General features: G+C 42.9%; 1 protein-coding gene across 1 annotated transcript in view; it reads left to right on the top strand.

Moving 5' to 3' along the window:
* Nucleotides 1–27,647, top strand: part of CSMD1 (CUB and Sushi multiple domains 1) — a 1,946,356-nt gene that overhangs the window by 1,766,296 nt on the left and 152,413 nt on the right. The window contains exons 47-49 of the mRNA XM_054023823.1: nucleotides 5,253–5,441; nucleotides 7,119–7,265; nucleotides 21,303–21,491. Of these exons, the coding sequence (XP_053879798.1) occupies nucleotides 5,253–5,441; nucleotides 7,119–7,265; nucleotides 21,303–21,491 (525 nt within the window). The remainder of the gene's footprint in view (nucleotides 1–5,252; nucleotides 5,442–7,118; nucleotides 7,266–21,302; nucleotides 21,492–27,647) is intronic.

Genomic DNA, 27,647 nt, shown 5'->3' on the forward strand with positions numbered 1-27,647 from the left:
TGCTCAAGACCTGAATGCTTGTGTAGGAGGAACTCTTTGAGTTGGCTTCTTAAATACCTTTATGCTGTTTCACATCTGATACTCCTTGATGAAACATAGGAGCCTTGTCTTATAACAGGCTTATTCAAAGTGATACAAGCTATGAAAGTGAGATCTTGGAAGCGTGTTACTGTTTTCATAATGTAATAAAAATACTGTAATGATAAATAATAATAATAAATAGTGTGTAAAAAGCATGTCATAAAAACACATTTTATATTTCCAAGATCACTTCTTTTTATAATTTATACTCAGGTAAAGTAGAAAATCCCTGGAAATATTCATTTTTAGGAGGGGGTTTGTGAGACTTGACATTTTAGTGAAAGGGGATCACTGGTTGTTAAAGTTTGGGAACCACTGCTCTAAGACAAGGATGATGCAGAGCCTGTTATTACTTGGGGAGGTGGTTACTGGCTTCACCTTCTTCTCATCCCACTCTGCCATCTTTGGAGTGTTTTATATCCCAGGAGTGAATGCACTGAGGGAGCAATCCCTGTGCTCAGTTATAGCCCTTTACTGCACAGGAACACATAGGGAGGGGGCTTCATCTGCCCTTTCACCCATTGAACACCCAAGAGCAGCAGGACACAGGCTGGCCCCTAAGCTAGTATTAAATATAGTAAGTAACATCAAACTGATATATTAGCTACATTTTCAGAGTATATCTGCAAAAATGAACATTAAATTGTGCATCTAATTTGCATGACTCATTACTATGATTTCAAGCATGATCACAGGAATGGCATATGTAAATGACCTATTACCCATCCAAAGTCATCTTCATGCTTATTTACTGCAATAATAGGTAAAATATTAAAAATTAGGTGTGCAAATAGAGATATATATTTTGTACACATTTGTCCACAACTTTCTTTCTAAAACACTTTAGAGACAGTAATTAGAAGAAAAGATAGGTTATTCACTTTACAATAAGTTAAATTTATTGGAGATGCCTTTGACCACATGGATTCCACCATAGGTGTGTGTGTCTCTTGCACTTGAGCCCAGAATTCTGTATTTAGCAGTGTCCATATGAGCTGTACGTTGTTGTGCCCCTACAGTGAGGGCATAAAAAGCGGAGTAGGCCCAACAGCCACTCATTTCCTTCACTAATATAGAAATCCAGAGAAGGACTCTATATCAGTGAGGTAGGCTGATGGATCATGTAACCCATGTGCGTGAAGACATTGTGAAGCATTGGTGACCAACATTTACCCCTCCAGGAGGTAGGTGATTGGAGGCACCTGATCTAGAAGCTGTGACAGTGCAGTAGTGAATGAAGTTAGTTTGTAAGGGCTGAAGCTAAATTTCTAGTGCAAGTTTTAAAAAGTTCAGTATACTAATATTTATGGTATTTTTTAGGGAGAGAAGCTTCCAAACATTTATATATAAATTCCAGCAGAAAAGAACCATGCTGTACCACCCAGGCGCACACATATTACCATATTACTTATGCAGTTTGGAATCTGGCAGGCTGTGTCTAAAAGAAGTATATTGGGAGATGGATGGAGGTATGCCAACCTCTCAGAGATTTGTCACAATCATGGACCCTGAGAGTGTACAGGCACACTATTTAGAAAAGGAAAGAGATAGACTTGGATGCTTATACCTTTTAGGTGCATTAACTGAGTGGAAATCCTGGGCTTCTATTTTCCATTTGCACTGCTGGAGATGGGCTCAACCTGCTTTCTGGAAGTAACTTGGGTGGTTGGAACAAAGTGTGCGGATTGGACATGACCTATATAACACAACCTATTTCCCTGTCAATTGAATCTGTTTAAAGCTAATTCCTAGAGGAAAACCCAGGGTGAACTCCTAACCCCATTGAAGTCAATGGCAGAACTTCTGTAAACTTCCATGGGACCAGGATTTCACTCCCAAGCTGAAGAGGCAAGTATCAAGTATGTGACCTTCCCCCGCCCCTCAGCTTGCCTTCTCTTCTCCCTTCCCTTCCAACTGTCTCCTCTTTCTTGTCCCCTGTCACAGACACGCAAGTTTCTCATTTGCTGTCCTCCTCTAACCCCTCCATGTGCCCCAGTGACCGCATTCTATCTCATCTCCTAATCTCCTTCATGCCCATTTTCATTCCATATTTTACTCTTCTCCTTAATCTTGCATTCACAATACAAACATGATTTAGTTATTCCCATATTTAAAAAAAAAAAGCCCTTGACTGCATTTGCCTCTCCAGCTATCACCCTGTCTCCCCTTCCTTTCTAATGTCATTGAATGTATTGTTTACAATCACTGTCTGGAGTTTCTATTCTCCAGTTTCACCCTAAACTGTCTCCAATCCAGCTTCCACCCATTGCATTCCATTTAAACCACTCTCACCAAAGTTTCTAATGACCTCTTCCTAGAGAAAGCTCAGAACCAGTACTCCATTCTCATCCTCCTTGACTTGTCAGTGACCTTCAGCACAGTCAACCAAGTTCTCCTTCTAAAAATCTTTTCCTTCCTTGACTTCTGTGACTCTGTCCTCTTTTGGTTCTGCTCTTATCATTATAATTATTTCTTCAGTATATTCTCTGGAGGAGCCTCCTCATCCCACATCCAACCTTCTGTGCAGGCTCCACAGAGCTCTGTTCTTGGTCCCATTCTCTTTTCCCTCTACACCTCATCTATGGGTAATGTCAACTGCAAATATAAATTCAACTATCATTTCTATGCTGACGACACACAGATCTACCACTCTGCTCCAGACTTGTCTCCCTCAGTACAAACTAAACTCTCAGATTGTCTCTCTGATATCTACTTGTGGAGGTATAGCCATCAGCTCAACTTCAATGTGGTTAAAAGAGAGCTCATAATCTTCCCCCAAGCCCTCTTCCAAGGCACCCTTTCCTAATCACAGTGTACAACACCACCATCCTTCCTGTCAGTCAAGCCCATAGCCTGGGTGTCATCTTTCACTTGTACCTTTCTCTAGGTCCTCTATCCAAGCTATGTCTAAAGCTTGTTAATTCTTTCTGCATATCATTTCTAAGATATGGCCTTTATTACCCATTCACACTCTAAAACTCTTGCCCAGATTCTCATCACATCTCGATTTCTACAATATTCTTTTATCTGGCCTTGGCAAATACAAACTTGTCCCACTCATATCCATTCAGAATGCTGCGGCAAAGAAACATTCTCCCAGCCCATTGTTTTGACCATATCATCCCTCTTTTTTGAATACCTCCACTGTCTCCCCCTTCTCTATCATATCAAACATAAGATATTGTCTTAACTTTTAAGGACCTTCCTGACCTATCTGCACCGACCTATCATCTGACATTCACTATTGAAATATAGACTACCACCACCATGCCAGCCTCTATTGCCCACTTGCTATTTTTTTAAACAAGCACCATCATGCTTTCTCCTATGCTGCCACTCACACTTGAGAGGAGCTCCCCATAAACATCTACAAAGCTACTTCATTTTACTCCTTCAAATCCCTCCTTAGAACTCTCCTCTATCATGATGCCTACAAAAAACTTGATAACAGCTAGGCTGCTGAAGTTACTAAGACACTGCCTATCATGCTGACCAGTAATTCTCATTGCTTCCTTGTACTCCTCTAACTATTTGTATCCATCTATTCTCTTTTGTCTTACACTTTAGGGTAGGGACTGTCTTTTTGTTCTGTCTTTTTACAGCACCTAGCACATGGGATCTTAATCCTTGATTAGGGGTCTTAGTCACAATGTTAAGTAATAAATAATGTTAATAATAATTAATAAAAATGAGCCAATGAAAATCCATTCCAGTCTCGTTTTTTGGTTGTTTACTTTTGATAGCCATCTGTATATTTTATTGTTTTTTTCTGTACTGTTTGTTTCCACCTTTCATTTGTTATTTCTTTGTTTTATTATTCACCTTTTCCATATCCTTTAATTTATGTCAGCATTCAGGGACTGTGCCAGACAGTTTCCTGGTATGTTTGGTAATCCTTCAGGAGACATGTTTGTAAATCTAACACACACAATTGTTAAAATGCATATAATGTATTATGAAATATTGGGGAAAAAATCAGAACATAGATACCAGCAGATGTAAAGAGATCCCTCCTGACAGAGAGACAAAAGATTAAAGAAAAACTGACCAACAGGAGACTAGTTGAATCAGAGACAAAATTTAGATCATAAACTATGGGCTTGTCTAAACAGAGAAAAGCTTGCAGTAGCTGGTGCAGAGTTGCTAGTGTGCACTATCTACTCCAACGCAACTCCCTCTGTGGACACACTTACTGCACACTAAAAGTGTCTTTGTGTGCATTAGCTTAATGCACTTTAGAAGTGTACTAAGCTAAACCACCTGAGGGCACTCTTAGTGTACAGTAAGAGTGTCCACATGGAGAGTTAGGATGGAGCAGTTAGTGCGATTAAAATTCACACCTTTGCTTAGTGTGCACTAGTTTCCTTGTGTAGACAAGCCCTTAAAGACATTTAAGATCAGTGTAATTCTTTGTCATCTATAAGAGATGATAAATATGTGAATCTCATACGTGATGCTTTAAAATTAAAAGTTAAAAGAACTCGGGGGGGGAATTATATACACTTGGCTGAATAAAACTACTCTTGAATTGAAGGTAAATATATTGTCTGAGGAATTTACACTTTATTTCCTTTAATAACATTGCATGCCAACAAATTGCTAGACTTGCCAGTTTATCTCTTTTGACTAATGGGCATGTTAGGATAGTAATCATTTGACCTGACTTGAATTTTGCATTCCAAAAAAAAAAGAAAAAAAGAAATGAATATTTGATTCTTCAGAACTCAGTTGGAAGGGACAAGCCAAATTTTCAAATATAAGAGTTTAAGTAGAACACATGTACACACATCTGGATGATAAACATTACACATGTGGGTGGTCACATCAGCACTTGGGTACATATGGTCTAATTGATTGTAAACTCATTGGGGTAAGGAGTGTCTTGAGATCTTTCTTCTATATATTCTTATTATTAGCTTGTTTTATAAATCGGAGTGCTGAGTTCAGATCCAGTCCTGTTCCTCTATCTGTTAATGGGAGTTTTACCATTGGCTGCATTGAGTGAAGGATCACCACATTTAGTGCATAAGTACAATATGATTTAAAGACACCAAAAATTGAAAAATGATGCCGAAGTCTTCATTTATACCTCTGAAACATAGTAAATGTTGTAAAAAGTCAAAAGGTGTATTCATTTTTTTTTCCTTTTCTTTTTCTTTCTTTTTTTTTAGCACAATGTCCAGCAAATGAAATCCGTACAGAATCATCTGGAGTGATCCTCAGTCCAGGTTACCCAGGCAACTACCCCAATTCTCAGACCTGCTCCTGGACTATTAAAGTTGAACCAAGCTATAACATCTCTATTTTTGTAGAAATGTTTCAGAGTGAAAAACAGTTTGATGAATTGGAAATATTTGATGGTAAGAGTTATTTAACTATCATCTGAATGCAAACAATGAATATAGATATGAGACAAACTCAATTTCCAGAATGTGGTGCCATCAGACAACGATATGTTTGGAATGTCCAAATGACTATTCTGCTTCACATCTAAACTTTGGTACCCAGGGTTGTTTTCAATTACAGTATTTTTGAAAAAGCAGCTGATTAATTGTTAGGCCAGTCCTATTAGATTAATGTAAAAAATGGAAACCTGAGTGGACAGTTTAATATCTCTTTAAAGAAATTTGATAAATGATTATATGGTTTCATTATGAACCTAGCTTTTGAAAAAAAAAAGTGTGCCATTCGATTCCCATAAATTTTACCATAGATTATTGCCACCTGAGTTTAGATAATAGTTTAGATAGAGAGCTGTTTTACTATTCTTGGGCCAAATCCTGTGCTGAGAAATCACATGCAACTCTTGCAAATCACATGTGGGCATCTGAGCACAGAATTTAGCACGTTATCTTTGTAATGTTGCCATTCCTGGTGAGGCAATTCTCTTGGATTGAAATACCATATGTTTATATTCATAGAATTATTTACAGTCCAAGTGCTCTCTAATCAGACATCCAGTCCATTCTCTTTATATTGGAGCAGAATGTGTATCACGAGTCTTGAGTACATCTAGTAAAGATGATTTCACAGCCCTTTATTACCTTATTCTATTGGCTGGTCTCATAACATTTTCCTCTCGTTTCTAAACTAATTTTTTCCTGCTGCAGTTTAAGATGATTAATACTTATTCTGTTGTCATTGACTAATGAGAGCAACTGGTCCAAAACCACATCATAACATACTTTTATGTATTTGGAGACTATTATCATGTCTACCCTTATTAAGCAAGAAGACTGCATGGTACAACTGATTAATGTACACTTTGGGCATATTTTCATCATGTTACCAGGATACCCAAAAGGATATTAATCATTATCAAATGGTTTGAAGTGTCTTGTTGTAAATATAATTTGGACACTCTTTTTTCCTTTATCAATTGATCTTTTAAGATCTACAGTTATAAAAATATTCATTAGCAATCTACAATGGTTTATTGTAAAAACAAAATTTTGCAATCTTTTCAAATTGCCAGTTTTCTCTCTATAAGCTTCCCTGGCTCTGAGAGGTCAAAGAAGTAATTAGTGAGGGAAAGCTATTAAGATTCTCCCTGTCTCCTCACTACTCAGCACACATCTTCCAGATTAGAGAACAGCCACAGCTTTCCCTGGAACTTCCCCAGTGGCTTGAGCAATGTGTTTGTTTTCTTTTTAAAAAAATACTATTTAGATTGCTTAATGCTCCTGGTGTAATTCTTTCTTATTTACTCATGCATTAAGTTTTAAATGAATCCAAGTATTGGTACTAAATCTAGGGGAAGAGATAATATTTTTACCAATCACCAGTCTTAGACATATTTTCTAGCATATCTTTTGTGATGTAAAATCGCTTTTGACTAAATTCATCTCTGGTTTAACTCCACTGAAGTCAGTGGAGTTGTACCAGGGAAGATTTGGGATCATTTTCTTTCATTAAAGCTCTAGTTTGAGTATTAGAGGCATCAAGCTTAGCTCAAAAGTCTTTGTCACTAGTCTGTATCTCATTACAGAAGAGCTACATTTTTTTTAAATTAACATTCACTTTTCCTGATTGTAAAGGTTCTTCTGGGCAAAACCCTTTGTTGGTTTCTTTAAGTGGAAATCATACTGGACAACTAAACTTCACAAGCAGAAATAATCAGCTATATCTTCGCTGGTCAACTGACCATGCAACCAATAAGAAGGGATTCAAGATACGTTACTCAGGTTAGTAACTGTTATATGCTTGGATTAAATTATACTTTGTTTATACAAAGTAATTAAGACTTAAAATATTCACATCTAGTTGGCTGTAACTGACTGCTTCTCTGAAAATAGTAAATCTTGCATGATATAGTTGTCGCATTCCAGGGTACAGTCCAGACTAGCAAGGGGATGTATCACCACCAGCCCTGCAATCTTTGGTGCCTCTCAATGCTTTTCTGCTGTAGCTCCCAACTGGGCCCCTCATAAATAACCATCCAGCATGCAGCTCACACCAAGTGTCTGTGTATAGCTGCAACCAGCCAGCAACATTCTGGTCACACTCTGGCTTCCACCAGCCATGGTTACCATTTGCAGGGTGACTCCAAGACACTCCCATTTCTGAATTTTCCCACACAAAGGATGTTCTGCACTGTCCAGCCTCACCTGGACAGCTCAGATAATAGATATCCATTGCCCTTGTTAAGGGGTCAATATTCAACAGTTTGATTCTTAACTGGAGTTACCCAAACAGTTGAGTTTAAACATAACACTGAATTAGTTTTGTTTAAAAATAAAATAAGTTTATTTAACTACAAAGAGGGAGATTTTAAGTGATAATTGGACAGTATAAGGCATTGAAGTCAGAAATGGTTATAAGAGAAGTGAAGATTAAATGATTTATAGTACCTAAAACTTAACAAACTAGACCTAGTTCGATCTAAAATCCTTCCCATGTGGGGGTTCCCAGCAACAGGGCTGACCAAATCATCTGATCAGGATCCCCTCAAAAAGTTTCTTCCTCTTCTTAGGAGAGAGAGGGAGAGAGAACCTGTGTTGTTTTTGCCTTCATTTTAAATTGACCGCACCACACCTAAAGTGTGTGTGTGGGGGGGGAGGGGCACATTGTCCAGGCTCGCTGGAGGAATGCAGTAGTGCTTTATGGCGGGAAGGAGGGAGCATGGCACAAGGTCAAACTGCTGCAAAAAGGTGGATGGTGGTCGGCTTTGCAGCACTGACTCACCCCCTGGGAATGTAATGGTGGAAGGCTTTAAAGGTGCAAGCCCTGACGTTGGAAACCCTTTTCTCCACGCAGCAGGCTTTGGGCTGCTATACAATAGGCCATTGGAAGATGAGAACTCAACTGGGTCTAGGGAGGTTAGGCAGCCAAGCTAATTGCTGGTGCCTCCTTGTGGCAGATGTCCAGTACATATACTCTGTAGGGAAGGCATCCAGTGACCAGATATATGGCCTGGTAAAGGACTTTAAAAGGAGGTGCTAGTTAAAGCAATGGAACGGTGTGGGGTTTGGGGCTCGTATGGTTGGAATGGCAGGGAGACAAACGCCCTTTTGGATAGCCCACCTTACCCCTCCTATGAGAGGAGGGGGTGGATAATAAGATCCTGGCAATGGATTTGCTGGAGGGACCTGGATGGAAAAAGAGGGGGAGCTGGTAAAAGCCCCCCATGTATGATAAGGTTCTGCCAATAGATGTGCTGGATGGACTTGGCTGGAAAAGAGGGGGAGCTGGTGGAACCCCCCGGGTGATTACAGAATAAACATGGGGTTACCTGTACTGTACACTTGAATCTGCCGGGTAGTCCCAGACATCTAATAATAAAGTTGCAGCCTGGTTAAATCCATATCAGGTGTCTCTTATACTTCTTTCAGTATAGCCGGACAATCCAGTCACCCTTTGAAATGCATTTTCTGAGGGTTATCCCTAAAGTTCCTTCCCGCTATTAGGACAGAGATATGGAGTCTTGTGGTGAAAGAGGTTTCATGTGGTTTTTTTTTATTGGTGATTGCCAGTCAGCTTTGAAGACACCTAGCTAGAAATGTTAGCTTGTCTTTTGTCTTTAAGAAACTGGTTTACCCCCATCCCAGACTTGTCTGGTAAACACACTTCAGTCATAATTTCAGCTTATGTTTGTAACTTTACATATAATGTTGCTACATACACTTCACCATGATATTATTGACCAGTGAGTCATTAGTTTTCAAATGATACTTCACAAGGCATATTTTGTACAACAATTACAATAGTGTGTAGAGTGTGAATACAGGGTGCATTCGGTCACAATAGTAATTTCATCTGAGGATCTCAGTGCTTTACTGACGAGGGTAAGTAGTAATATCCTAATTTTACGGATCAAGAAAGTGAGGCAGAGAGAGAAAGAAAAAAAGTATCTGTTCTTTGCTGTCTGAATATACTGTATGTAAAACGTGATGTAAATTACAAGATGATGATTCACAGAGTTATGAGATAAAGGGGTATTGAATTATAACATTAGCAAAAATACCAGTTGAACAAATCCTGAACAAAATGATGTGCTTGTCCTAAAAGGTATTGAAACATAACAGGGCTGAGGGAAGGAATCCTAAGCCACAGTAATTAGATTACCATGTCACGTATGGAGCTAACTAATGGGTATGGGGTGAATAGTGGATGAGCTCTGCTGCTACTTTCCTCTACAGGGTTTTTGTTATATAGATCTAAACTGTGGGGCAATCCTTCCCTGACTGGGTACTGAATAGCTATTATTCAGTGGTGGTTATTGGGGGGGATTACAGAAATGAGAAACTGGATATGAGTCAAGAGTGTGCCCTTGTTGCTAAGAAGGCTAATGGCATTTTGGGCTGCATTAGTAGGAGCATTGCCAGCAGATCGAGGAAAGTGATTATTCCCCTCTATTTGACACTGGTGGAGCCACATCTGGAGTATTGTGTCCAGTTTTGGGCCCCCCACTACAGAAAATATGTGGATCAATTGGAGAGAGTTCAGCAGAGGGCAACAAAAATGATTAGAGGGCTGGGGCACAAGATTTATGAGGATAGGTTGAGAGAACTGGGCTTATTTAGGCTACAGAATTGAAGAATGAGGCGGGATTTGATAGCAGCTTTCAATTACCTGAAGGGGGGTTCCAAAGAAGATAGAGCTCAGCAGATGAAAGAACAAGGAGCAATGGTCTCAAGTTGCAGTGGGGGAGGTCTAGGTTGGATATTAGGAAAAACTATTTCACTAGGAGGGTGGTGAAGCACTGGTGTGGGTTACCTAGGAAGGTGGTGGAATTTCCATCCTTAGAGGTTTTTAAGGGCTGGCTTGACAAAGCCTGGCTAGGATGATTTAGTTGGGGATTGGTCCTTCTTTGAGCAGGGGGTTGGACTACATGACCTCCTGACGTCGCTTCCAACCCTATTTTTCTATGATTCTATGATCACTTAACAAGCCACAGAACTGCTGTGCTGACATTCACCAAAGGCTGCTTCAGCCCACTGATTCCTCTACAACGAGGGGCACAGGAAGGAAGGATCTGCATAGCAGTAGTTACTTGCCCCTAGCCCAGGCCCGCCAACAGCAATTCTGGGCCCAGGGGCAGAAGTGTGAATGGGCCCCCACACACGCACAAGCCGCGCCCGCGTGGACGCAGTCCACCTGACATTTGGACGGTGCTGCGTCTGCGCTGGCTGGTGCCCAGTGAGCTGCTGGCTGCATTACTGTGCGTGCTCTTCCGGCATGGCAGGGCTTCCACATGCCCGCCCAGTAGGGTTGCCAGCTGTCTAATCGTGCAAACCCAAAGACCTTTGCCCTGCCCCTACCCCTGCCCCAACCTTGCCCCAACCCTGCCCCCGCCCCACCCCTCCCCTTCTCTGATGCTGGGATTTACAAAATGACCTAAGTGATTTTGACACTCAATTCAAATTAATTTTATTTGGGAATTTTGCATCTAAATCCTGGGGCAGCATTGAAAATCTCAGCCTAAATGTTTTAAATGATCCAGCAAGAGATTATATTACGTGACAGAAAATGTATGATATTGCAAATGCAGACCAGTGTATTCCCATGCTGCTGCTGTCCATGCATTGGTTGACTGGTGATGTGTCATAGAGCATTGCAGTTTGACAAGCGAGGCAGTCATTTTCCTGGTTGAGACAAGGTGGGTGAGGTGATATCTTTTATTGAACCAACTTTTGTTGGTGAGAGATGTGACGGGTTGCTCCCCCGCCATTAAGATGCCACATGATGAGCTGAGATACCACTGAGCCCACCTGTTCTGCCAGTGTGGACCCCCTTTTTACCTGTCTTGCTGAGCCAGAGTCTTAAGCATCCTCCAGCATGCACACAGGCAGGGCCACACCCAACTGCAGAATGACACAGACACTGAGATCAGCTCTGGGAAGACTTAAGGGAGTTGCCCCAGGAGTCAGGTGCCCACCTCCCTTGGAGTGCAGACCCAAAGGTATATTATGAAATCCGCCTCGTCCCTCAATGTGGAGAAAGGTATGCACAGCCTCTTACCCCTCCCTCCCCCCTGAATTATGAATTGAACAAACTGGATTATATTATAATCAAGAAATGTTTATTAACTATAAAAGGGAGATTTTAAGTGGTTAAAGAGGTAGCATACAGAACAAAGCAGATTACTAAACAAATAAAACAAAACATGCCAACTAAGGTGGGGTACGGGCTCTAGGCTGGGGCAGGAGTTGGGGTGCAGGAGGAGGTCAGGGGGTCGGTGCTTACCTCGGGTGGTTCCTGAAAGCGACCAGCCCACCCCTCTGGCAGTAGCTCCTATGTGGGGGACCCAGGGGGTCTCCACTCACCTCTGCGCGCAGGCACCCCCCCCCCACAGCTCCTATTGGCCACAGTTCTTGGCCAATGGGAGCTGCAGAATCAGCACTCGGGCTGTGGGCAGCGCACGGAGACCCCCTCCCCAGGGGCCGCAGGGATGTGCTGGCCACTTTCAGGAGCGGCACAGAGCAAGGGCGGGAAGGAAAAGTGCCCTTTAAAATCGCCCAGGCCCCTGGGCAATTGCCACCTTTGCCCTCTCTTCCCCCCATCGGCGGGTCTGCCCTGGCCCAACCATGCTATGTCCTTCATAGCTACATTTAAACTGCTGCACAGGGGCTCTATGCAGGGAATGTGAACCAACTGAATAGTCTGCAAAATCCTGCCTTCCAGTTTTTTAGTGGAATAAGGGTAGTTCCATTGCCAATGATGTCACTGTAACAATGAAGGCTCAAACAAGATTTGCCGCTGTGTGTGGATCCATTGGCCTTGTTACCATTTATGGGATAAAATAAACCTCCCCCTTCCCACACACACACATTCGGCTCTAGACACTTACCACAGAGATCATTTATGCAGCATCCATGGGGAAGAAAAGTCTTTCTGCACTGATTATTGTACTACCTATGTCACTGAAACATATTGTTTTTGCTGTGTTTGAGCCATATATGGTTGTGTATCTCTCAAGGCTTTCAATGACTAACAAAAACATTTTCTTTTTCACTTCAGAAAATATTTTATTGAGAGCCAGACTGTCCCCTGTTTGAGTGCACAGGGACATAGTGCCAACATCTAACCCCAAAGAAAGTTAAAAAAAAAAAGCAAGGCTGAGCTTTCAGTGCTATTTGAGACTAAAGAAAAGGAACAACTGGGGAGGATTTCTCTGTTGTGGGAGGGGAAAGAGCCCCAAATTTGTCACCTCATTGATTTTATTTGAGAAATGATAAATTATTTTGTGTCTGTGCAATATTAGAGAGAAAGAGTGAGTGTAGGGAAGGAGATATTGTCACAAGCAGATTATGGAAAATCTTGAAAGGCAGCTACACTGGCCTGCAGCTTGAGACTTCAGGTATTATTACTCACAAGTTAGACCACTTACAGCTTTGGCTCAACTCTTCTCTCCCCTCCCCCGAGTTTAGTTCTTGCTTCTAGGTGTTTCCCAGTGTCTCTTTGGGTGGGGAGGCAGAGAAGAACCTCGATGATGTCACCCCCCTGCCTTATATAGCTCTTGTGTAAGGTGGGAACCCTTGGTCTTCCAGTGGAAAAATACTGACATTCCAATGTGGGGGTCCCGTACCAGGTCACTTGGACCCATATCTCTTCAGGGCTGTGGCAGCGATTGCTCTCAGGCTGTCTGAAGTGTCCACAGTAAGACTAAACCCTTTCACAGTCCATTGTCTTTGCTAATGGGCCATCAGCCCTGTCTGGCTTTTTCGTTGTTGTACCTGAGGGGCTAGTTGGGGGTGACACCCCAAGTAACACATTTGAAATACAGCAACATAGTCAATATTCCTAACTCCAGATACAGAAATGATACATGGATAATCGCATTCAGTAAATCATAACTTTCCAATGATATCTTACACGAGCCATCTTGCATAAAGTATATCTCAGTTATGCCATATCCATATCATAAGCATATTTCCATAAAGAATATGGAGTGTAATGTCACAAGAGACACAAGCTTTCAAGCCCCACAGAGCTCTTCTTCGGGTCTTGGAAAGGTACTCCTAGAGTTACAGCAAAATGCCAAGGTGGAACAGATTGTTTAGCATAAGTAGTTAGCACATACTGCAATGAACCATTTAAGGTAGAGTGGCCTGTAAACACCTCTGCAGTCATAGGACAAAAAGAGGGGGTTAGTGGGCTACAGATCTTGGCAATAAACCATAACCCACTAACCCATTCTTTTTGTCTTATGACTGCAGAGATGTTAATGGGCCATTCTACCTTGAATAGCCCCTGTGACCAGGGGATGGGGGGGGAGCAGGAGGAAGGGAGGGAAAGATACTCGCCTCTAATGAGTGGTTCCTACCAGCTCGGTGCAATCCTGCACTCTTTCTTTAGTATGTTCTTAGAGCCCCCTGTTGGCAGTTGCCTTGATCAGGCAGGCCTTCAGCAGCTTAGCCCACCAGCTAAGTTACACACAGACACATGAAGGAACCCTTTCCAGGATAATACAACCCAACAAAAAATTGGCCTTCTCAAATTCTTCAGCCCCGTCTCCTGGCCTATTTAAACTCTAGTCCCTGTCTTGGGCTCCAAAACAAATCATGTCCCCTTCTCGGGGCTTTGGCCACTCTGCCAGTTGCCAGTGGGGGAACACAGGCCTGCCCATTACTCTGGGTCTCAAGCCAGAAACCCTACAAGTAGCAGCCATGTGCTGCTTTCTTTGCTAGTTGCTACTGCTGCATTCCCTGGGCTGCTTCCCACTCTGTCCCATCACATTCTTGGGTTTGCTGTCTGCTCCCTGTTTAAGCAGGGTCTCTACTAGGCCTCCTTGACTAGAAAGTTTCTCAGTCTCTGTCCTGATTTCTCAGGGTCTTCCCTCATGCCTCTTTGCCTGGAGAGCTTGTAACTGTCTCTGCCCCCTTTCAGAGTTCTCTCTCCAAGCCTCTCCACCTGGAAAACTTCACAGTCCTATCCCTGCTTGAGTAGGGTTTCTCTCCAGTCTCTTTACCCATGGAATCTCACAATCTTCCACTCCTTCTTTACCTTTCTGGTCCCAGCCAGTGACTGCCCTGCTCAGGCCCTGTATCTCCCTTTAAGTGAGCCAGCTGAACTCTGATTGGCTTCCCTACAGCCTTTCTAGGAAGGTCGGGAGGACCCACCTTCACTGCTCTTTATCCTGGAGCTCGGTGTAGTAGGACTGCAGGGCCTCCAGCAGGGAGCATCAAAGGGCCTGGTACACCCTGTCACAGTCGTTTACAATATGTGCTAACTACTTATGCTAAACAATCTGTTCCACCTTGCATTTTGCTGTGATGCTGAGAGTACCTTTCTGAAACCTGAAGAAGAGCTGTGTGTGGCTTGAAAGCTTGTCTCTCTCATCAACAGAAGTTGGACCAATAAAAGATATGACCTCACCTACCTTGTCTCTCTAATATCCTGGCACTGACACAGCTACAACTGGTTGGTCTTTAGTCAAAATTGACAAATGGGCATTGCGGATATAAATGAACTGAAAATGTACAAATGTGTTACCCTGAAGAAAACATTAATACTTAGGAGGCCTTGAAAGATCTTTGCTGATATGTCACTGAGAAAACTGAATTAAATCTATATTGCAATACTAGTTCAGGTCAATGGAGTGGCTGGCTTACACTTTATCATTAATGTGGGTGAAAGGTTTTGTTGTTCCTAGACAAATGCATCCTGCATCACTGCACTCGTACCTGCTAATCCTCTCATAGAGTCAGTGCAGCTCCTGTCTCAGAAGTCTTATTGGAGAAGAAAAGTATTTTATCTCTGTAGTTGTAGGTATGAGGTTGGAATACATTATAAGCATTCTATCCCATTGATTCCCATTGAAACACAGAAATGGAGTGCAGGTGATAGTGGTTGGAGCTTTGACATTAACATTTCCTGAGGCACTAGCTCACCCTCAAGCCTTTAGACATTATTGCCTTATACTTCCTTCTTTACTAACTCTGTTAGTGCCTGATCCTGCAAGTTGTTGAACACTCAGCACCCTCAACTCCAATGGGAATTGGATTTAGCAGTAAGATCACATTTTGAATTATTACTAAACTATATAGAGCAGGGGTGGGCAAACATTTTGGGCCAAGGTCCACATCTGGGTAGGGAAATTGTATGCAGGACCGGGGCAGGGGGTTGGGGTGAGGGAGGGAGTGTGGGGTGTTGGAGGGGGTGCGGTGTGCAGGAAGGGGCTCAGGCAAGTGATTGTGGCAGAGGAGGAGTGCGGGGTGTATGAGGGGCTCAGGGAAAGGGGTAGGGGTGCAGGAGGAGTGCGGAGTGCAGGACAGGACTCAGGGCAGGGGTGCAGGAGCAGTGCGGACTGCGGGAGGGGGCTCAGGGCAGGGAGTTGCGGTGCAGGAGGGGTGCGGCAGGGGGCTCAGCGCAGGGGGTTGGGGTGCAGGAGAAGTGTGGAGTGTACAAGGGGGCTCAGGGCAGGATGTTGGGGTGCAGGAGGGGTGCAAGGTGCAGGCAGGGGGCTTAGGGCAGGGAGGTGGGGGGTGGGGTATAAGCAGGGTTTGGGCTTACCTCACGCGGCTCCGGGGTGGCAGCAGCGTGCACTGGGGCCAGGGCAGGTACCTGCCTGCCTGCCCTGTCCCCGGCCCCAAGCTGCTCTCGGAAGCACTGCAGCACCTGGGAGAGGGGGTGGAGGGCTCTGCGTGCACTGCCCTTGCCGCGCCTCCAGGCACCGCCCCCCGAAGCTCCCATTGGTCACGGTTCCCTGTTCTTGGCCAATGGGAGCTACGGGGGGCGGTGCCTGGAGGCAAGGGCAATTCATGGAGCCCTCTGCCCCCCCACCCGGGGGTCGCAGGCACATGGTGCTGGTGGCGCTGCAGGCCAGATCCAAAGCCTTGAGGGGCCGGATCCGGCCCATGGGCCGTAGTTTGCCTACCCCTCATATAGCGTGAATACAGAAGTAATTCAGATATAAAACACTATGAACTCTCCTCCACCCTTTCCTTAGATGCTATCACTTGCAAGCTTTACTAAAAGCTTAAAATAAATGTTACTTTTTTAATGTTACAGCATTTAGTTGCAAAGAAAGAAAGAAAGAAAGAAAGAAAGACCAGCTGCTGAGCTACTTGTCCTTCTAGGGTTGCCAATTTGGTTTGGACTGTATTCCTGGAGGTTTCATCACATGACATAATCTTTAATTAAAGATTAATTTTTAATTCCTGGAGACTCCAGGACAATCCAGGAGGGTTGGCAACCCTATATCCTTCTTTCGAAAGAATATCTGATAGTTTACAAATATTGATTTTGATGTTTACTTAAAAATGTCTTTTGTGTATACTGTGGTGGTTCTACATTCCTGACCCAGGCAGAACTCCAGTTGACTTGAATAGGACTTTTGGCTAGGGGAAGACTGCAGGAACAGTTTCTGACATATTGGCTATCTGTGACATCTTTCCCAATTAACTTTGTGCAGCTTGAGGCTTAAAGGGGTCTGTCTAGCAGGGGCCCTGAGCACTTCTGTAGAAACTCTGAAGTGGATCTAATCTGGGTCCGTTGCTAATAAGTGGCTATTATAAATGTATATTTTACACCTACACAGTCCCTCACTCTGTTAAAACAACATTATTAATAAAGCACTCAGCAATTAAGAAATGACCCCGGCCAGTTCTAGCCTCTTCTCCCAGTCCCAGCCACCTCATTCAAACAGTCCCTGTCTCTCCTTTCCCCCAACCTCCCAGTCCTAGCCTCCCCACACCAGTGACCACTGCATTTCATGTTGCCAAATATTGTCTTACGGTTAACTTGTGTCTCCCTGTTTGTTTCATCCATCTCTTGGCTTATACTTGGACTTTTAGTTCCTTGGGGTAGGGATTATCTTTTTTGTTATGTGTCTGTACAATGCCTAGTAGAGTGGGACTCTGGTCTATGATAGGTTCATAGGTGCTACTGTAATAAATACAACAACAACAACAGAAAAAAGAAAAATTTTCAGTAGGTTTTCTCATTTTATGTAATTCAAATGTCTACTTCGCACCTGTTTTATGCCCCATTAAGGTTGCTGTTTGGAAGGCTCACACATACTCTATACTTCAGGAGTGGCCAAATTGTGGCTCTTTAACCATTAAACTGTGGCTCGCGGAGCCCCCCACAGCTCCCCTCATTCTCCACCTACCAGAGTGGGGGAGGGGAGCTCAGGACCTCTGCCTTGCAGTAGGGTGGTGGAGTAGGAGCTTCCGCCCAGCAGGGAGGGGGGTTTGGTGGCTTCAGCCCTGTGACGTGCACCTGCTGGAGCTCGGGGATTCAGCAGGAGTGGGGCTGAAGCCCCAAGCCCCATCAGGCCCCTTCCATGTGGATGAAGCCCCGAGCCCTGGCATGCATGCCCCGGCTCTCGAACTTCTGAAGATTGCCATATGTGGCTTGGTGGGTTTGGCCACCTCAGTGTAGTTTGTCCTTATATGACCATATTTTAAAAAGTAGAGAAAAAGAACATGCTAATAAATTCTCCTGCAATGCAGAAAAAATAAAACAAATAATCCAAGCATACAGGTAATAGTTTCTTCTTAGAGCTGCAAAACTGTCGAGATCACTTTGCAATTCTTTTTTGACTGAAATGAAAATGGTATTAAACCTCAGCTGTCATTCTCAACTTCCCTTGAGAGATTCAAAACTAAATGCCGCTTAAGGCTTTCCTAGAACCACTTGAAGCCTTTAGTTTTAACCATCTTGCTTCAGAAACATAATCCCTTTGTTTCTTAAATTATTTGAAAAGTAAATTAATGTAATATTCATTGTCCCTCTTTAAATGTCAATTCCCTTTTTAGAAAATCAAGGGTATTTCTGTAATTTCATGCATTTAATTGAAGTATGTAAGCAAATGTCACTGTGATTGTAAAGGATATTCAGATTGGCCCAAAACAGAACCTTTTACTGAGCCATCCTTGCTTCCTAACTTGCATCCAACTCCATTCCTTTGGGGGATATGACCACTACTTCATCTCCCAAGCATTCCCTCTATACTGACAACACTCAAAGGGAAAAAAATAGATATTTTACTAGTGACCATAACTCTTTGAACAGAATGTCAGTATTGATCCACATTTCTTCAGTGTTTTTAATATGGATTCTAGTTACTGGGCTGGGATTAGGGTTGTGGTTTCTTAGAAATCTTGTTCTGAATCTTGCATTTAATTATACAAGGGTGTATGCACGTAGCATCAAAGGCCACTGCTTTGAAAGGAGTCTCCCACTTTTGTGCACATTACATTCCCCAGACTGCAAATCTATATTGATAATCTAGAGCTACTAGAAAAAATAATCTCTTTCCAAAATGAAAACCACAGTTGGATTTCCTATATAAGTGATATGACAAAATTGAAACCTTTTATCCAGAATTCCCCATCCCAAGAAAACACTGATGTTTAGTACAGAAATAGAACCTGGACATGAACCACTCCTGATCTGGGACTTGGTTGTTCAAAATAAACTGAAACCCTCTTGATTCAGCCCATCTCTAAATAACAGAGGAACTTCCCAGACAGTGGGAGGAACAGATTATTTACTACATATTTTAAGATCAGTACAATAGATGGGGGAAGGATTTGTAGTTACATTTGTGTCATATAAGGGCTTCTTAGATAACAGCAAAAATTCCTCTTGGATATAGTGGTGTGGTGAGGGCTCAGCATACTAGAATACTGCATTTTACCAGGTATGATGTGAGGATGGAAACCAGAAAAGCTGATGCTTTCTGTGTCTTTAGTATTAGGTTGTAAATGTTTTTTCAAGTTACCTTTGATAAAATCACAAGCTTTGTGTATTATGTTATGAAATGGAATATAGGAGTGCACAAACGTACTCCATGGTCCAGGCATTCCGATTCTCTATTAAAGAAATGACCCATTCAGTCCATCTGAATGATATGGGAACATCATCAGATAAAAAATATATAGTTTCCTAATCTAAGTTATTAATTTTTATTTAAAGATTACTAAATAGCCTCTTCATATTTTAATTCAGTTTACTTTTGCAATTCTCTCAGTTTAGACAATGAAAATATATTTGTCAGCTTTAATTTGTCAGCTGCAATACTGAAATGTCTGAAGTTGGAAACAGTGTAAAGCAATAGGTCATGCTTGTTGTACGAAGAAAGAAATATATCCATTGAATTTAAAAATAAAGTCAGGGAAAAATTTGAATTGGTCGTAGGCTTTATAAAAGTCTGCTTTTTACAAAAAACAGAATATAGGACTTCAATGAACTTCCTGGGTCACTGAGTTTCATTTCCCTGCTGTCTCAACTAATCCCATCACAGACCCCTTTTATAAATGTAATAAACTCCATCTGAAAACTGGTAAAGTTTGTCCCCACAACTACCATTGGAAGGCTGCTCCAGAACCTCACTCTTCTGATAATCAGAAGCCTTCTTCTAATTTCCAGCCTAAATGTATTCATAGCCAGTTTATATCCATTTGTTCTTGTACTGATATTGCCCTTTATCTTAAATAGCTCTTATCTCTCCCTGGTATTTGCTCCTTCGTTTTGGACCAGGATTTACCTGAGAGCACACCTATAATATAAGATAGGAGCAAGACTCTTTCCATTTTAAAGATGACTATTAACCATTCACTCAACTAAGAAACCAAGTAAAACCAAACAAAGCCCTATACCTAGGTATTGAAAATTGAAGGGGGAGGGGATTGTATCACAAATATTAATAACATAAAAATAATACAACCTGTTCATTGGACTGAATTTTAGAATTCTTCCTATGTAGTCATAGCAATAAATATTGGAGGCATTTAATATATATCCCTGAATATAGCTCCCATCAGTATTTCAGCCAAATGTGAGTCGGAAGTACAGTGTTCAAAACAACAATACTAATTGTGAGATCTTGTAATCTATGCCGTACAGCAATGGGTGGAAAAAACTTTTACCTGGGAAATTTTGTTATTTCTCCTCCCACCAAGAGAGTAATTTTGCCATAAATCTGGCTCCTGCTTCTATGTTTCTTGACTAGTATTCATTATGTCCATCTCTTGGTGTCTTGCCTGAGCTTCCTTCTAGCTGATACTCAGAAGAGAACTGGCTACAACTCTGTCACCATCTGTAGCAGGTTTCAACCGAAGACAAATGTATTTAAACAATTAATTGATTGTAGTTGAAATTTGCTCCAATATTTAACAGGAGATGTAGTTAATTCTATCCTGAATAGCCACCAAGCCAGCCAGATGAGTAGTTGATGGCCTCAACGAGATGTGTATTAGGAAGGTGGAAAAGATGGAAAAACAACATGGTGGGGGTCTGAGTCCTTCCTTAAAACAATAGGAGGGGAGAGATTAGATCTAAACCTGAAAGACCTACCAATCATAGAGCTTACATAAGTTATTGTGAGCCAGTGAAGTGATGGGGCCGGAGTCAAAGTTGAAATTTCAGCCTAGATGTAAAACTATGTGGCCTTTGTGCATAGTGAATTATATAACTATTGACCTAGATATAAATGAATCAAGTCTATGAGAGAATTTATTCACTAAATGTGAAGTAGGTGAAGTTCTGAGGAAACTATTTGTTATTAACAAAGCTCACTCTCATAGCTTTTACAATGTATTGTCAATAAAAGGAGTTCTGAATGTGTGGAATATAAATGATATTCCTCCAACTCATGGTATTTCTACATTTTATATATATATATGAAAATGAAAATTCTGATAGTAATTCAAAACATACTATAGATTTTTAAATTACACAAACATATTTTGTAAATATTGCAAGATGAATTGTTATTTTTTATATGTTTGCTAACTTTTAAAAATTATAATTGTATTGTTTTTGGTATATAGCTCCCTATTGCAGCTTAAACAATGTCCCAAAGAATGGTGGAACTTTAAATAAAACAGCAGGTTCAACTGGAAGTAAAGTGCACTATTACTGCAAGCCTGGATATAGAATGATTGGCCATAGTAATGCAACTTGTAGACGTCTTCAGAATGGCCTGTATCAATGGGATTCTCCTGCCCCGCTCTGCCATGGTAAGATATTGTATTGTTGTTATATATGTTTCCATCGTTTACCTCTAAAAATCTGTTACAAAATAAGAACACAGTCTTGCACAGTCTTGCAAATACTTATCCATGAACTCAGTGGGCTTACTCATGTATTTAAATTTACTTATGTGGAGGGTGACCAAATGTCCTGCTTTTGAAGAGACAGTCCCCTATTTAAGTCCTCCTGCAGGTGTCCTGACTTTTTCTTAAAAATGGACAAATTGTCCCATATTTTCTGTCTCCCCAACCCCATCAGTACTGGCGGGTCCTACTGCTGGCTGGATCCCTGCTCGCCAGCCGCCTGCCCACCAGCGGTGAGTGGGGGGGCCAGCCGATAATAGGGGTGGGTGTGCAAGGCTGGTGATGGGGCAAAGCTGCAGCCCCCGCTGCGTGCCAGCTCTCAGCAAGCAGGGCCCCACCTCCCATCCCATTTCCAACTGGCACTGGCTGTGCTCTGCGAGCTGTAGAGGCTGGTGTTGCGGGCAGGCACCAGGTGGAGGCCGGTTACATGTTGCCTCTGCTGTCCACCCATCAGCTCTTTACATGGTCTCCATCTCGTTGTCCTCTCCCTTCTTTGTCCCTTTGCCCCCTACCCAGCCCTTCTGCTTCTCCATATCCCCCCCACCAGGGTGGGTCCCACTCCCAGCGCTGTAGGGAGAATCAGCTCCTGGTCAGAGTGCTCTGCTCACCAGGAGCCTGGCCAGCAAGCTCGTTCCTTCTCCCACTGCCTCTGGCTGGGCCAGAGCCCTGGAAAAGCCCAAGACCCTCTGGCCTGGGAAAAACAACATGGTGGGTGGGAGGGTAGGGGTGTGTGTCACCCCTTCCTGTGTGAACCCTAAAGCCTTAAAAATAAGAAGGTAAATAGAAAGAATCCGACTATGCAGTATTTCCTTTTAACAGGGGCTCAGTCAACTTGATGTTAATTTGAACGTTTGTACTGCATAGTTCTGATAGATTGCCATTGAACTCACTTGAATACAAGTAATTTTACCAGGTATTCAGCACAGGGAAATATAGTCACCCTACTATGTGCCTAAATGGGGACAAAAACTTGAAGGCTGTGATGCTATATTGTTATATAGCAAATGGAAAATAAATCTAGAGAACTCAGTAACATGGTTAAATCCAAAAGGTTCAAATCTCCAAGCATAATTATACTGATCACTACATGCAAGAGAATGAACTACAGGTGCATGGGACAGCAGGCTGCAATTGCATGTTTTAAGCATTTAACTGATCCAGTACAATGTTCAGAACTCCCACCATACAAACAGGAACTTGGAGTAGACCTACGTGGGACCTACCCTAGGACACTTGGTCCTGCTAGTGAAGTCAGGGGGCTGGACTTGATGACCTTTCAGTTCTATGAGATAGCTATATCTCCATGTATTACATAGCTCACTTCTGAATCATCTCCACTGTGTGTGTGTGTGTGTGTGTGTGTGTGTGTGTGTGTGTGTGTGTGTGTGTGAAAGAGAGAGAGAGAGAGAGAGAGAGACTGGAACTGGGAGCTGGCGGGGCAAGGGGTAATGGGGAGAGACTGGCAGATAGAGATGGCTGGCTGGGAAAAGTAACTGAGAGTAGGAGCTAGTGAGAGAAAGGAGACTGAGGCTGGACAAGAAGCTAGGGGACGGACTGGAGATTGGGAAAAGAAGTCTGCAGGGAGTCTGAGACATGGAGTGGAGCGGGGACAGTCTAAGGTCATATGAGGGACCTGGTGTGGAGGGACTGAAAGTCAGGATAAGGAGAAGCCTGGGACTAAGCTGAAGAGCAAGGAGGTGGAGACTAGGACTGGTTGGGCAAGGAGACTGGGACTAGGAGGAGGAGCCTGGAGATGGACACTGAGATTAAGAGGTGTCGTGGGGGTGAAGAGAGGTGAGACTGAGATGAGGATCCAGGTATAGGTAGGAAAGAGGCAGGATGCAGAGAAAGGCAGGCTGGAGGGCAGAGGGACAGAAGGATCTATAGCTACTAGATCACATTCCCCTCCAGAACCTGGAACTGCACCCAAGATTCCTGAATCAGCAAATATCTGTGAAAACCACTGGCAGATTGTGTCTCCTCACTCTCTCTTGTCCACATAGAGGAAGACAGCCTACTACTGTTATCAGTTACTTTTAGCTCACATAACTGTATGTGAATCTAACCATTCCAATCCTGCTGATGAACCATGTGGGTGTCAATATGGTTCCATCTGATGGAGTTTCTGGGGTTTTTCAGTTATTTTTAAACCTAGGAAACTGAACACAGAAACTGTGTTAAAAGAACATTAAGATTATAAATACAAGATTTACAAAGTTAGGGAATGCCCTAAGGCCTGTCATCACCTTAGCCTGTCCCTCTTCTCAGTGCAGCATAACTTCAGTGTTTACTAGTTTTCTTCTACATTTAGAACACTACTCCACCAATGGTGGAGAGAAATTGGCTTTCCCCAAGATGTCTTTGAAAAATATACCTAAAAATAGGTAATTGTATATACACTGATTGGAACAGATTTGAAGGAGAAGGGGGAAAGTGGTTCTTTGCTTTGCTGCACAGGATCAAGGAACGTGTTCTCAGGTCTGAGGGACAGCATGGCAGAATTTACAGAGAGTAGTAGAAGCAAATTAAGGGAGCAGATACACAGGAGGATACATAGAGTATGAAACTGAGAGGAAGGGAACATAATGTGGAGATAGGAGTGAATACGTATAGGGCTTGAAGGTGAGGAAGACCAGCTTGAACATGGTGTCAAGTATCAGGGGGTAGCCGTGTTAGTCTGTATCTACAAAAACAACAAGGAGTCTGGTGGCACCTTAAAGACTAACAGATTTATTTAGGCATAAGCTTTCGTGAGTAAAAACCTCACTTCTTTTACTCACGAAAGCTTATGCCCAAATAAATCTGTTAGTCTTTAAGGTGCCACCAGACTCCTTGTTGTTTCAGCTTGAACATGATGCATAAGCAATGGATACCAGTGGAAAATAGGTCCAAAAATACAAGAAATTAACAATAATAAAGCTGAAGTTAAGATTGTAAATAAGTTTGTAGTAACACAGTTCTGAAGAAAACACAATAAAAGCTCAGAAATTCAAAACTAACTACACTTGGAACAAAACCTATGAAATTGCATAAATGTATTAACTCTGTCCTTGTGACTATACCATCCTGTGCAGTAGGGTCTGTATTGAATATTAAATTATCATTAATAATGATTATTAATTATCACAACATTAATTTATAAGAATAAGGTATATACATTTACAATAAGATTTTATATGTAAAGAAGATATTTTTCAGAAATTTTGGAGAAACATATTTATCTTGCATGAAAACACACAAGTTCTCCTTGAAAACTTATAAGAGCCAGACATATTTGGCCCAGTTTATAGATATCAGCATGGGATATTTGCAAAGAAAAGTCCTTTAATTAGGTCTGAAATACCAGTAAAACTGATTCCACAGGGCTTAATTTATAATTAAACAACATGTTTATGCAGCAAATAATGTTTGGAATCAAATTTGATTGTGTTTAAAAAAAAGTAGTTCTTTTTCTGTATGTGTAGTGCAAAAGTTTCGGGGCTGTATGGGGCTGTCAGGGAGGGGTAGTACCTCTGATGGGGGAGCAGTCGTACTCTTTGGAGTAGCTCATCCACTTTGGTCCCCACTTGACACCCAGTTCTCACCTGTGGCTCCAAGTAGCTGTCAGCATGCGACAGCAGCCACAACCTGGAGACTGTCTCGACTGGTGGGCTAAACCAGGTGAGGGTAGCCGATGAGTATGAGACTCTCAGTGAGTTAGGGCCTGTCTACCCATTGCATGCAAAGGCTGGATCCGGCTGACTGAGGCAACCTGGTTCAACCTGGTTCAATGGTCAGGAAGGCGGTGACAGCAAGCGTTGTGGAACGCTTAAGAGCACGACAAGACATGTAGGCGTCCTGGTCATCCACTGCGCCCTGCCCTATCTCCAGCTGTCTCGACTTCTGTTCTGCCACTGGATACAGATAGGAACTGGGAAGAGAGAGTGAGGCTGACGTTGCGCAACTCTCCCTCACTTTAATCTAATTCATGCGCAAGTCTCAACGTCATATCATATCATATATTACATCATATCAAGTCCTGTGGCAATGGGCGAGCGACAAAGCAGCAGGTGTGGATACACTGGGAGCTGTAGCCACGGACCTGCACATTGGCGGCTCAGGCATAATGGTCGTTCCTCACTGACTGAAGCAGCAGTGGAGCTCGGCATCTTCTTGACCGACTGAGCAGCCCTGTTCAGGATTGCACTGCTCACCTCCATAGAATGAGGAGGGGGCTAGAAAAGGTGCCCTAAACATTGCCTGCTTCACCTTACCCTGGCCAGCATAGCGCAGCTGGTGGGGATCCCACAAAAGCGGTTGAACAAAAACAAAAACAAAATTTAGAGTGACACCGATCACTATTGGCACATGGAATGTGCGCATGTTACTGGACAACATCACGGCAGACAGACCGGAGAGAAGAACAGCACTTGTCGCTAGAGAGCTCGCACGCTACAACATTGACATTGCAGCCCCTAGCAAAACTTGCGTTGCTAATGAAGGACAGCTGTCCAAGTCAGGTGGTGGCTATACATTCTTCTGGAGTGGCCGCAGCAGTGATGAGCGTCGCGAATCTGGAGTTGGTTTCGCCATCAAGAATCATCTTGTTCGGAAACTTGCCAGTTCCCCCAAGGGTATGAATGACCGGCTCATGACAATGCAGCTTCCATTTCAAAAAGGAAAACAAGCTACATTGATCAGCGCATATGCTCCTACAATGACCAACCCAGAGGATATGAAGAATAAATTCTACGAAGAACTAGATACTCTGCTATCGTCAGTGCACCGCACAGACAAGCCGATTCTGATTGGCGATTTTAACGCAAGAGTCGGATGCGATGCCGCAGCCTGGGAAGGAGTCATCGGGAAAAATGGAGTGGGAAAGTGTACCAGCAATGGCCTGTTACTGCTGAAAACCTGTGCAGCACATGACCTTCTGATTAGCAATACAGTCTTCCACCTTCCTACCCGTAACAGGACTTCGTGGATGCATCCCCGTTCCAAGCACTGGCATTTGGACGATTATGTCATCGTCAGAAGAAGGGATAGACAAGTTGTCAGGGTTACAAAAGCTATGTGTGGCGCTGACTGTTGGATGGATCATAGGCTCATAGTATCCAAAATGAAGCTCCATATCGTGCCGAAGAGACGACCACAAGGCTGTAAGGCTCTCAAAAGGATCAACGTGTCGAAGCTGAAGAACAGCCGCATCACTGAAAATCTAGTGGAAGACCTAAAGAATGAGCTTGCTGATCTTCGTATTGAGGATTCCGCTGAGAAAGACTGGGAGCGATTCTGCAACACTGTCCATATAGCTGCATTGAAAGTATTGGGGCCCTCCACATGCAGGCGGCAAGACTGGTTTGACGAAAATGATGCAGAAATCCAGGTCTTACTTGCTGAGAAGCACCGCCTGCATCGTGCATATCAAAATGATCCATCCTCAGCGGCAAAGACTGCCTTTATCAACGCTCTCAGAACAGTACAGAACCAACTGTGCAAAATGCGGGACTTGTGGCTGAGCGCCAAAGCAGATGAAATACAGGCATATGCGGACAGGAATGACTATAAGCGGTTTTATGAAGCCCTCAATACACTCTATGGTCCACAGTCTTCTGGGAGCTTTCCCCTCCTGAACTCTGATGGTACTGAGCTCCTTACAGAGAAGATGCAGATTCTCCAGAGATGGGCTGAACACTTTGAAGCAATTCTCAATCACCCCTCAGTCATCAATGATGAAGCCATTGACAAGATGCCCCAGGTTGCAGTCAATGACTCCATGGACGCTTCACCAGAAGAGGACGAAGTGAAGAAAGCTATCAATCAGCTGTCAAGTGGCAAAGCCCCATGGTCAGATGCCATACCAGCAGAGGTGTACAAAGTCGGTGGACCCGTGCTCCTACGGAAACTCACTGAGCTGTTTCAGTCCTTTTGGAAGCAGGGAACCATTCCACAAGAATATAGAGACGCGTCCATCTTGCACCTCTATAAGAGGAAGGGCAATCGCCAGGTATGCGATAATCACCGTGGAATCTCGCTGCTTTCTACAGCGGGGAAAGTTCTTGCACAGGTTCTGTTGAA

This window comes from Malaclemys terrapin, chromosome 3 (assembly GCF_027887155.1).
Source record: "Malaclemys terrapin pileata isolate rMalTer1 chromosome 3, rMalTer1.hap1, whole genome shotgun sequence".
NCBI classification, from domain to species: domain Eukaryota; kingdom Metazoa; phylum Chordata; order Testudines; family Emydidae; genus Malaclemys; species Malaclemys terrapin.